Source organism: Centroberyx affinis, unplaced genomic scaffold, assembly GCF_046629955.1.
Source record: "Centroberyx affinis isolate AG114_WGS23_722 - 3 ecotype Tasmania unplaced genomic scaffold, CSIRO-AGI_Caff_v1 ptg000734l_1, whole genome shotgun sequence".
Lineage (NCBI taxonomy): Eukaryota > Metazoa > Chordata > Actinopteri > Beryciformes > Berycidae > Centroberyx > Centroberyx affinis.
In genome coordinates this window covers 18,035-29,411 of record NW_027279348.1, presented here as the reverse complement: position 1 = coordinate 29,411, position 11,377 = coordinate 18,035, and the positions used below count along the sequence as shown (strand labels likewise).

Here is an 11,377-nt window from a genome sequence, read left to right as displayed (position 1 = left end):
GCAGAAGAAATAGGGGAAAGATTGTGCCATGCAAACACATATGTGCACATAAACAAACACAGGTGCTTGAACACATACACAAATGCACACACACACACACACACACACACACACACACACACACACACACAAGCACACACACACTCACCCCCATGTAGCATTTTGCTAACATTTTCATTTGCCCCTGCTGTCATTCACATTAGTAAAACACACTTTAACAGCAGGACCCCGGCTAATAGGATCAGACATCTTCTCAACACAGGGACTTTATTAGACAACCAATTATCATCACTGACCAGTGGCTTTTAACTGAGAGTAACACACCTTGAATAGGTCATCAGCATCGGCTGACAACAGGCAGAGGAGGTGTTGCATTAAATGCTGTTCATTATTTTTGTTCTTTTGGGGTTTTTTTCAGCCCTGTGTTGTGCAGCTTCACAGACCTTCATCACTGTGAGCAAATGTCACCTATCATTAGGTCTGACTAAATGCAGGCCACAGTTTCAAATAGGGTCTCTCCTCCTCATTTCAGATGAATGGAAGAATGGAAAGTGTGGGCTGTTGGGTACCACTTAGGAAAAAATAGTTCTCTGAGAAGCATACTAACACTAACATGATCATCGTCATCATCTCCTCCTCTCAGCTACTTCTGAGATTGACCTTTCACAATGGCAGTGCAGACACCCACACTTACAGTCTCATCTAAATGAATTTGCTATGTCACTATAAAACCAAATTATATCACAACTCTCTCTCTCTCTCTCTCTCTCTCTCTGCACCAGACATGCATAATGAGCGTAGCATTTTGCCGAGGTTATTCTATTTTTTGTACTGTGTCCTGATTCCCTCTCTGATTCGTCCACACGTCTATCTGAAGAGGTGGCATTGATATGTCTGAGTGCTGCCTACGTGCCTGAATTCAGTAAATACTTTTCAACACTTTGGCTGCTAGCTTCAGCCTCACCAGCAGCTGTGTCACCAGCAGCCAGAAAATCACATAAGTGGAGGGATAAAGGAAGCAGTTTTTGAAGTTGATAGTGTCCAGTTTGTGGAAAGGTAGTTTGTGCATTTGACTGCAATTAGGTTGTGCAACAGTGCTTGAAAATGGCATTATCCAGCTGCCTAATGGCCTCCTCTAAATGTTGAAATTTGACTCAGGGAGTGAAGACTTGTAATGGAGGCAATCATTTCATAGGGAGTATATGAGCAGCACTGAAAGACTGGTGGCCATGAGGGGCATTTCAAAGGGAATCCAGACATTATATTTTGATAGGCCAAGCTTATAGCATTCAGTCATAAAAAGTTGGCTATTTTTTAATGCATAAAAAAAGCAAAGTACTCCGTCTGCTCCTATCAAGTTGGTGCTTGAGTCAGTGGGGGCTTGGTGTGTGCAATAAAAGTGTGGCTTAGTTTTGGACAACAAGACTGAAAAGAAAATATGATAATTATTGGAAAACATGTTGTGGTTGTGGAAATGGACGTTTAAATGTCATAATACCGTTATAAATGGCAGTTAAAGTATTATCACACACACATTAAAAACACATTACAATGGATTCCATTATGGAAATAAGCTTACCAGCTTTATTGTGTTATCCTTGACAATTTTCTGAAAACTGTACATGGTTTTCCTTGTACAGAGAATTATCTGATTATTAAGCCTATTACTGACAGAGTATTTCAGCTGTGTGTGTGTCGTGTTTCAGCTCAGTGTTTTGGAAAGCCTCTGATGTGGGCCTGCCTGTCTGTGCCGCTATAAAAGCTGCCGCCTCACAGGCAGCGCCGTTATTTCCCTCTGGTTTATGAAACACTTTACCGGGAGACGCACTATGTCGGTGGCTCTGCGAGCACAGCTCTTCCTCTTTCTGATCTCCCTCTCATCCCGCATGGGGCTCAGTCGCTATATTGAGGTAAGATCTTTACTTCTTTTTAATTGATTGATTTAGGAAATGATTTCGCCTTCGCTTCAGTTTTAGCACCTTGTGGGGCAGACAGGTTAAACTGCTCCCTGTAAAGTTCATGCGACTAAACCAGTCACCCAATTTGTTGTCTTCTCCTTCATGTTTTATTTCGCAGGACAACGAGGCTTCAGATGGATTACATTCTCTGCTCAGTTTGGATCAAAAAAGAGAATCGGAGGATTTTGTTTTCCGCCGACCCCTCAGTAAGTGCAGTTGTAAACACAATGGGTTTATTCAGTAGTATGGGTCATTATACTTAACACAGTTTACCAGCTTGCCAAAGGTAACAACGATTCTGGTGAAGATATAGAATAAAGCCTTTGTATAATTAAAAGTATGCTAAATGATAAATTGACGAGACAGAGTTGAAGGAGACACTAAATGCTCATAAACGAGGCAGAGACTTAACAGACCATTTAATCAATCAATACATACATACATTCATACATAGGCCTACATAAAGCGCATGCATGCTACATCCATCACCAATCACTCAACAGTGTACACAGCAAAATGTTAAGAATCAACACTATGCCAATACCAGCCAATACCACCTATCAGTTAATTCAACACTTGTAGTTTTGAACAGCTGCCCAGAGCCATATCAGCTCTATGAGTGGACAAACAACTCTCAACTCCAAATAAATGTAACTGAAAAATCAACACATATGAGTACTAGGAAATGTGCCTGCATGACATTTAGGCTGATTATAATCATGATTTGGCATCATGACTGATTTTCAAGATTGGACCGAATCCATGATGTTTTCATGTGGTCAAAGCCAGTGAAATATAGTTTGTGAGCACTCTCTCTGTCATTAAGATTTTGAAAAAGTGTGTGTGTGTGTGTGGTTTTCAGGATGCTTGGACATGTTGGCCACTGAGGGCCACTTCACCTTCGTGGCCTCTCGGCCGCAGCTGGCCTGCGCTGCCTTTGTCATCGCTGAGCCCAATGAGGTCATCAGTCTGGAGCTGTCTGACGTCGACATCGACTGCAGCGCTGGAGACTTCATCAAGGTCGGCCCAACTCACCACAGATAACACTCACATGTCCCGATCACAGCTCAGTGGGTTTGAGAGAGGAAGACAGGGAAGTTAGAGCATGTGAGCTCAGCCTCTGCATCGGTGGGATTGTCAGTGCTTTGACATTTAAACCCTTAAGTGTTTACCTTCTTTACCTTCCTCTCTTTCTGTTTGGTAGAGGTGGTGCCTTGAAATGTATAAAGGCTGTTTTTAGAGGGCCAAGCGCGACACTGGATCCCCTCTATGTGGTCACTTTACCCAGGGCAAAAGGGTGACAGGAGGAAGCTTTGGGTCTGGAGCCCAGTTACATGGCAGTCCCTCTGGGCCCGTATCGGTGTCAGAGGAGGGAAAAGGATGGCAGGGAGAAAGACTGGGGATGATATCACTTTATAATTCTCCCTGGGTTTGGTGGCTCTGTTGCAAAGTCTTGCAGTGGTTTGTCCCAGCTGTCCTGTATAGCAGTAATTCTCAACCCCTAATTTAGTCCACATTAGGGCCACAGAGCCCCATCTGATGAGATTTTGTGTCTTGGAACCAAATCTGAGAATATTTTTATTGTTAAATATAATTTTGTCCAGAATTTCATGACTATCTGTATTGTAGGTAGAGAGATAGCAGTGAAGCTATGATCAAAATAGTCATTCTTCTACATTCTCTAATTGTGTTAACTTCTTGTAAATGAAATAACGGTGAAGTTTAACAATTCATGGCTGGGGGCTGGGGACCCCCTGACCTCCTGGTGGTCCGCGGGCCCAACGTTGAGAACTACTGCTGTGTAGGCTCCCTGCACACATCAGTCCCTCTGGCCAGCAGAAAGAAGCTCAACACAACCAAGCAGCATCCCATTTTATATGAACATGATGGACATGATAAACATGATTAAGAGAAAATATATAAAACAAGTATCACATTGTATTGTGGTTGTGACAAACAAATTAAATATACAGAACAGCGTTGTAGATTGTGCCACAGATCAGTGTGCGGCACAGCTGGTGTTTACATGTTTGCATGTATCATGTTGATGTATGGAAAAATCTCAATAATCTTTATAAGTATTACATTTTAATGCCACCGGATCATTTGAAATGCTGAGACTATCAATTTAACAGGAAATAGAGGTGTAATCTCACCCCATGTTGAAATGTGAAAATCAGTTTTGAACGCAAACAGCAGGGGGCGACTGCCCATTGCCTACCATGTTCACTTCCTATGAAAATAGACGAGGTCGTCCCAGGTAGTTCAAACCTGGATGTTTTTTATGCATCATATTTAGTATGAATTTTATCAATCTCCTACACAAAACTTCCACACTTAGCCACATATCATTTAAGATTACTTACAATTAACCTTTACAGCTGCTGCAAGTTCACATTTTCCTCACTTTTGAGATAATGCTAGTTGCCTATGGTCATTCACTATAGTGTATGCTAAAGTGCTAGCATGGAGCACTGGACCAAACGATCTACCGGGGACATATGGATGATTTTGGTGTCTATATTCTCATCACTAAACAGGCCACTCTCACAAAAACTGGGGTATTCAGACAATTGAAAATATGGTCTTTTCATTGAGTTAAATCATGAATTAAGAAAATTCTGTTCATGAGCCTCTTGTTTTGCATCATGCGGCAAATTCAGGTCAGTCAGTCAGTCAGGTAATGCTTAGTGAGACGTCGCTTCGTGAGATGTCGCTTCGTGAGATGTCGCTTCGTGAGATGTCGCTTCGTGAGATGGTCTCTTGACAGAGGAAACAATTCTAGGCTATATCCAGGGGGTCATTGGGCTGGAACGAACCGGTACACCGTTCCGGGAGTGAATTTGACGATGTAACGCACGTTCCGGTTCTGAACAAATAAATACAGAGCAGTACCGGTGGTTGTACCTGTTTTAGAAGTTTAACTACTGGCTTAGTTCATTGTATAACCAAAGTTTTCCAGCTGGGCGGTGTTTGTTTCAATAATTTTGTCCGTTTTCCGACGGATCAGTGTGGCCGCAGCTAGTGGAATTCAACATGCGCCATGGGCCTGGACAGGATCTGTACTTGTTCTCTTCATAGTGGTGGTTTTATGGTGAACACCAGGTAGAGTTTATAGTTAACCCATCACACCATATGTTTTCCAGATGTTTGACGGCTGGGTTCTGAAGGGAGAGAAGTTCCCTAGCAGCCAGGACCACCCTCTGCCTCTGCACCAGCGCTACACAGACTACTGCTCCTCCACAGCACCAGCGGGCGCCAGCCGCTCCTCCCAGAACGTGGCCATGGTCTTCTTCCGCATTCACAGCCCCGATAGTGGCTTCACCCTCGTCGTCAAAAAGCTATACAACCCCTTCCGTGAGTCCTGATGCATCTCACACTACAGCGGCCAACCAAACAGGGTTATGGGCTACAGATTTTAGCATGAGTTTAGGCTTTGTTTGAACCTCTTCCTTGTGATCAACCCCTTGGTGGCGCACTTGCCTAGAGGTTTGCTTGAGTGAATCTAATCTCCACTCTTTCTTTGCATCCTTATGTAGGTACATACACGTTCCTTGGTACATACACGTTCATTGGCCTGTATCTAAGTCAGATCTGTGTTTGTCTGCTTCTGTGTGTGTGTGTGTGTGTGTGTGTGTGTGTGTGTGTGTGTGTATGCGTGCATGTGTGTTCTTCCTAGAGGTTTGCGCTTGGTCAAGCATTAATCAAAGACCGAAAGAGACAGGAAGAGAGAGGGATGCACCTGTTTCCCAGCTGCTGGCTGCAGACAGTGTTAACTCTGTGTCAAGCAAAATATTATTACAGCATTGCTGTAAGACAAAGACAGACAAAGAAAGAGCACTGATACAAAAACAGAGTATGAAAAGCTTGGCTAATAGGCAAACAGCATAAATCTCAGGTCAATGTGTGAGGCTTGACGGTTCCATTACGTAACTACAGGCGTCCACAACCTCGCCCCTTTATTCCAGCTGATCACAGGCCTCTGCTGTGTTGCAGGGTCGCCCCGTGGGTAAAACTGACTGGCCCCAAAACAGCTAGCTTCCATTTCACTGTGCATGTGAAATTAAGTTTTCACATGAGAAACAAATATTATCATATGTAATAACAGGTGAAAACATGTGAAAACAACGTTCACATGAAGAAAACCATTTCACCTAAAAACTGTAAAAACTGTCACTTGATGTCAGAATACAGCGTAAAAAAACAATGTTCACATATGAAAACCAGCATGTGTCCAAAAAGCACATGTGCTTTGAATTCACATGTGGGTTTTACATGTGACTTTTTTGTAAGCAACAGTAAACATGTCGTCCCCGAAGAATGTTGTAGGTCCCTCTGGGCCAGTCAGTAACAAATATGTCACCTTGTTTTGACCTGTAATTATGATGCCGTCTTTGGGTCAGTTCTGAAAATGCTGGAACACAGTGATGAGATGCATCTTAACATGCAAGTTTCGTCAAAATCTGATCAGTGGTGGCTGAGATATTGTGTGTGACAGAGGGAAAAACAAACCAATAGACGGAGACTGTTCCATTGTATTCCAATTGTTTCCATGTGTTTCCTTGTATATGTGAGGGACAGCTACATACATAATAGTATGATAATAATATGCATACAGTTGTATAACGTTTTTCTCATCTTCGAGTCTTGTAGTCATTGAACAAATTAAATGTTTCTATTAATAAAAGTCTACATTTATTACCTTTCTAATCAGTATATTGCCAATTATATTTATAACAAGTAGGTCTAAAAATGTTCTTTCTTTTTATCTTTTTCAAACAATATTCTTTCTTCAGCTTTGTTCAGCACTGCTGTTTCCCCACCAAAATGAGGCTAAATGAACAGCACGCCTGCAGGATTGGAGCCTTCCGATTCCTGTTGGTGCCTGTCTATTCTGGCATACTGTTATCAATTCCAGTTCCATTATTTTCTTATCTTCTTCATCAGAATTGTAATTTGCTTTCAGTGTTCAACCCTAATTGTGCCCTCTCCCAGCAGTCAACCTTTATTATGTCCAATTTGTGACATGAGGTGTCAATAATGAGTTTTTCTGATGATGGGAAACTGTTAATTTGAAACCTATTCTGCTGTGTGTGTGTGTGTGTGTGTGTGTGTGTGTGTGTGTGTGTGTGTGTGTGTGTGTGTGCATGTGCATGTGTGAAGCCTGTAACATCATGTCCCAGAGTCCAGAGGGCAGCTTCACCATGGTGATGCCACACCAGCGCAGGAACTGCAGCTTCTCCGTCATCTACCCTGTGGAGATCCGGCTGACAGAACTCAGCCTGGGGCAGGCCAAAAGCAACGAGCTCAGCCCACAGGTTACTCTCTCTCTCTCTCTCTCTCTCTCTCGCCACCTCACTGTCTTTCCCTGTCTCTGCTTTTCTGTTAATATATCTATGTATCCATCTACGTATCAATCTACTAGGGGTGGAAAGAGTACGGAAACATCCTACTCAAGTAGAAGTACTGTTACTTTACTTTGCCAGTGCTTTGTTGAAATGTTAAGTTGAAGTGAATTACTGGTGTAAAAATCTACTTTAGTAAAAGTAAAACTTAGCTGATTTAAAATGTACTCACAGCAAAAGTTACTGAATTACTTAAATAAACAGATATTTAGTTACATATGATCTTTCCCATGCAAGGTAAAAAGGACAAGAAGACAGTTCAATATGTGATATTGGACGCATTTTATAGACCACATTGAGCATTCAAAAAATAAGAGCCTGAAATTCATGTCATTATCCCATCTATGATTACAAAAAAATGTTTGTCCCCGTTGTTCAATAAATTGATGTTTTTTTGCTACTAGCTATTCAGCTTCCTAGCCCTAACCCTAACCCTCCTAGCAATGCTAGCAAACTAGCTAGACAACCACCTGCATATGCTTGTGCAGGTTTGATGCAGATATAATTTAATATTGGCCAGTGTCTGATGTGATGCTCCTGGAGAGCCTACGAAATTTAGTAATTAAAATTATTGACTTCAAAAAATATTCAAACACAAAAAAGCTACTCAGTTACATTAACGAAGGTAAATGGCATTTGTTTCCACTCTTGACGACTACTACTACAACTACTACTAATAACAATAAAATAGTAATAATTACATCATAAAGCTCTCGTGGGAATGTAGCCTTTAAATTCTAAAAAATCAAATAGCCCTACTAGCTGGTATATTTCATTTTAAAAAATCATACATGCATGAGAGTAAATCAAAGATACAAAAAGAAATTTAAGTGATCACACTACCAAGTGCATAGGATACAGTCACAAGTAAGGAAATGTAGTATTTCTTTAACCTATACATTATGGTCAAAAATGTCAAAGCCAGTTACAGAGAGTTTCAATGGTCAACAGAAAATGAAATAAAACTTTTCTCCAAGTGAGAAAAGGAAAGAAATGCCCTAAGAGATATTTGCCAAGTGGTAGAAAAAAAGACTGAATAACTCTTTGGACTTGATTCTCAGAACTGAGACAGAATCAAAAATGCCTCCCAAAGCTGTTGGCAGCTGGTTTGATATTAGCTGCCAGGTTGCTGAGATTATAATGAACTTTAACGAATTGCATTTGGTGGGCCAACTGTAACAGCCTTAGATTTATCATCATTAAGTTGAATAAAGTTGTGGGGCATCCAAAAGTTAATGTCTGCTAGACAACTTTAAAGAGTATCAAAGTTATTTGTATGGAAGGGCAGCTACGTATTATCAGCACACTGATGAAAAGAAATATTATGTTTGCAAAGTATGTGACCAAGTGGGAGCATGAAGATAGATTACAAAATAGAATGGACCACGGATGGAACCTTGAGGTACTCCAACATCAGATAAGCAACAAAATGCTTATCTGAGAGATGTTATATAAACTGATTAAGAGAGATGTCATTAATTACCATAAAATCTCTAACATGATCTGTCAAGATGTTGTAATCAACACTGTCAACGGCAGTAAAGTCAAGTGGAACTAGAATGGAGCATTCACCAGCAAAAGGGTTACAAAACAAGATCATTTGTAACCCAAAGTAACTCTAACTCTTCACCAAATAGTATGCTAAGAATCTATGTATGTATGTATGTATCTATCTATCTATCTATCTATCTATCTATCTATCTATCCATCTATCTATCTATCTATCTATCTATCTATCTATCACTCTGTAGCTTTGTTGCTATGGACACTTGCGTGATAAGTTAGCTACTTATTGGTTCGTTCCTCTGCACTACAACACTACACTTAATGTATTAGAACATTGGTCCGGTAACCTTTACCCCTCCTCCCCTACAGAGGCAGGTGTGGTCGGGCTGTGCGGGGTCAGGTGACTATGTGGAGCTGCTGGGTGGAAACGGGGTGGACACCTCTAAGATGTTCCCTGTAGCCGACCTCTGCTTCTCTCTCAGTGGGCTGGGTGAGTCTGCATCTACACTTTGGTCTCATATGTCATTTAATGTGGATTTCCCTTCAGACGATTTTCACTCGTGGTCCTTCAAATGATGCTTGACCTATAAATACTATACTATACTATACTATACTATACTATACTATACTATACCATACTATACTATACTATACCATACTATACTATACTATACTATACTATACTATACTATACTATACTATACTATACTATACTATACCATACTATACTATACTATACTATACTATACTATACTATACTATACTACACTGCACTGCATTGCACTGCACTGCACTGCACTGTACTGTGTACTATACTATATAGTACAGTACTGTACTGTACTGTGCACTTTACTATACTGTACTGTACTGTGCAATATACTATACTATGCTATGCTGCTGTGCTGTGCTATACAAATTTTTCTCGGTTTCATTACTCATGTAGTTACAGCTCTTTGTGTTTTTTGGGGCAGTATACTATATAATACTTCCCTACACACAAATGTTATTTATATAGTACATTTCATACATAATGATGCAATGCCATGTGCTTCACAGAGAGCAAAACGATTTGTAATTCAATATAAAAAGAAGTAAATGAATAAGATTGTTACTATATATACACCTCTCACAAACCGGGCTCAGATGGGCTGGCTGGCTAACAAGAATGCTTCGTATGTGCTCCAGTGTAAAGTATCTGTTTCTGTCTTTGGCTCTCCCCACGGCTCTGCAGCCCAGATGAAGATTGGTTGTGATAACTCGGTGGTGAGGTTGGTGTCCAGTGGGAACTATATCAACCGTGTTTCATTCCAGTACCGACTACTGGAACGCAGCGAGCTGCCCAAAACCAGAGAGAACAGTCTGGATGACTTCTGCACTGTGGAATGAGATCACAAACTCACTCACACACACACACACACACACGCTCAAACACACACCCATGCACCCATACACACACACACACTCACAGAATAAACAGTCATCCATCCCTCTGTAAATACACCAATTTCATGACAACGTCCCATTTGACTAATTTCTTCAATTAATATGTTGTATTGTTTTTGCCAAATATTTTATTTAGTATGTAATTATGTTAGCTTTCATCACAGGATATTTATTCTAAGATTTATTTTTATTAATCACATTTTCCTTGAAATGGTTATAAGCTGTCTGTGATGATTTATATTTAATTTTTTATCTTTTGTTCTGAAATTATGTGAAATGTTTTTTGGCAAGAGCATTCATTTCAAAAACTCCCTATTTCATCCATAGTTTATATCAATAGTTTATATCAGTTGCTGTGTTCTTTGGGAGGTTTTACATCTCAGCTGTCGCTTCTGTTTATATTGCCTTTATGATTTAAAAATAAATCTGACTTGCATGATAAAGCACCTTTTCCTGTTCTGTTTTTCTGAGTTCTGTGAAAAAGCCTTATTCTGTTTCATTACAGGGCTGCATGTCAACTTGCTGTTTGGTTTGCTAGTGCATTACTGTAACATGGCCAACATCCACTTGCCCATAACCACATCATTATTATGACTTCTGCAGGAGTGAAAATGTAGGCATGATCTTCAGCTTAGTCCAGCACTAAATACAATTTGTGGTAGTGTTTGGTTCTGGGTTTTTTAACCTGTATTTATCCAATGAAAGGTGTCTTTTTCAGAAACATTGCTTCACATTGACACAGTTGAAAACATTCACACCTCTACACTACCCAGTACAATCACTGTCCTCCACTGTCCTCCACTGTTGGCCATTGACCAGCCCCACCCAGATTTTCCCAGCCGGTCAGTGGATTAAAAGCTCACTTCTCTAAACTCTTGGCTACCACTACACTCAATTAATGGTAACTGGTTTTGATAAGCACTATGTGGTATGGTAAAATCAGTGACTTCATACTATTGTGGCTTGGACAGGGAGTCTGTGACATTGCAGAATGTAGAGTTTGGTGATGTTGGTGCAGCAGATGCTAAAATGAATTATGCTTTCATGGTAAAAAATGAAATACAC

The 11,377-nt window shown here is 40.5% G+C and overlaps 1 protein-coding gene across 1 annotated transcript; it reads left to right on the top strand.

The window, feature by feature from the left end:
• The first annotated feature begins 1,805 nt into the window (after nucleotides 1-1,805).
• On the top strand, nucleotides 1,806-10,712 carry LOC139644419 (corticotropin-releasing factor-binding protein-like). The gene is made up of 7 exons (XM_071519768.1): nucleotides 1,806-1,910; nucleotides 2,077-2,164; nucleotides 2,821-2,978; nucleotides 5,105-5,315; nucleotides 7,122-7,276; nucleotides 9,239-9,359; nucleotides 10,101-10,712. The coding sequence occupies exons 1-7, from the start codon at nucleotides 1,830-1,832 to the stop codon at nucleotides 10,253-10,255; spliced, it is 969 nt and encodes a 322-aa protein (XP_071375869.1). The 5' UTR covers nucleotides 1,806-1,829; the 3' UTR covers nucleotides 10,256-10,712.
• The last annotated feature ends 665 nt before the right edge of the window (nucleotides 10,713-11,377 follow it).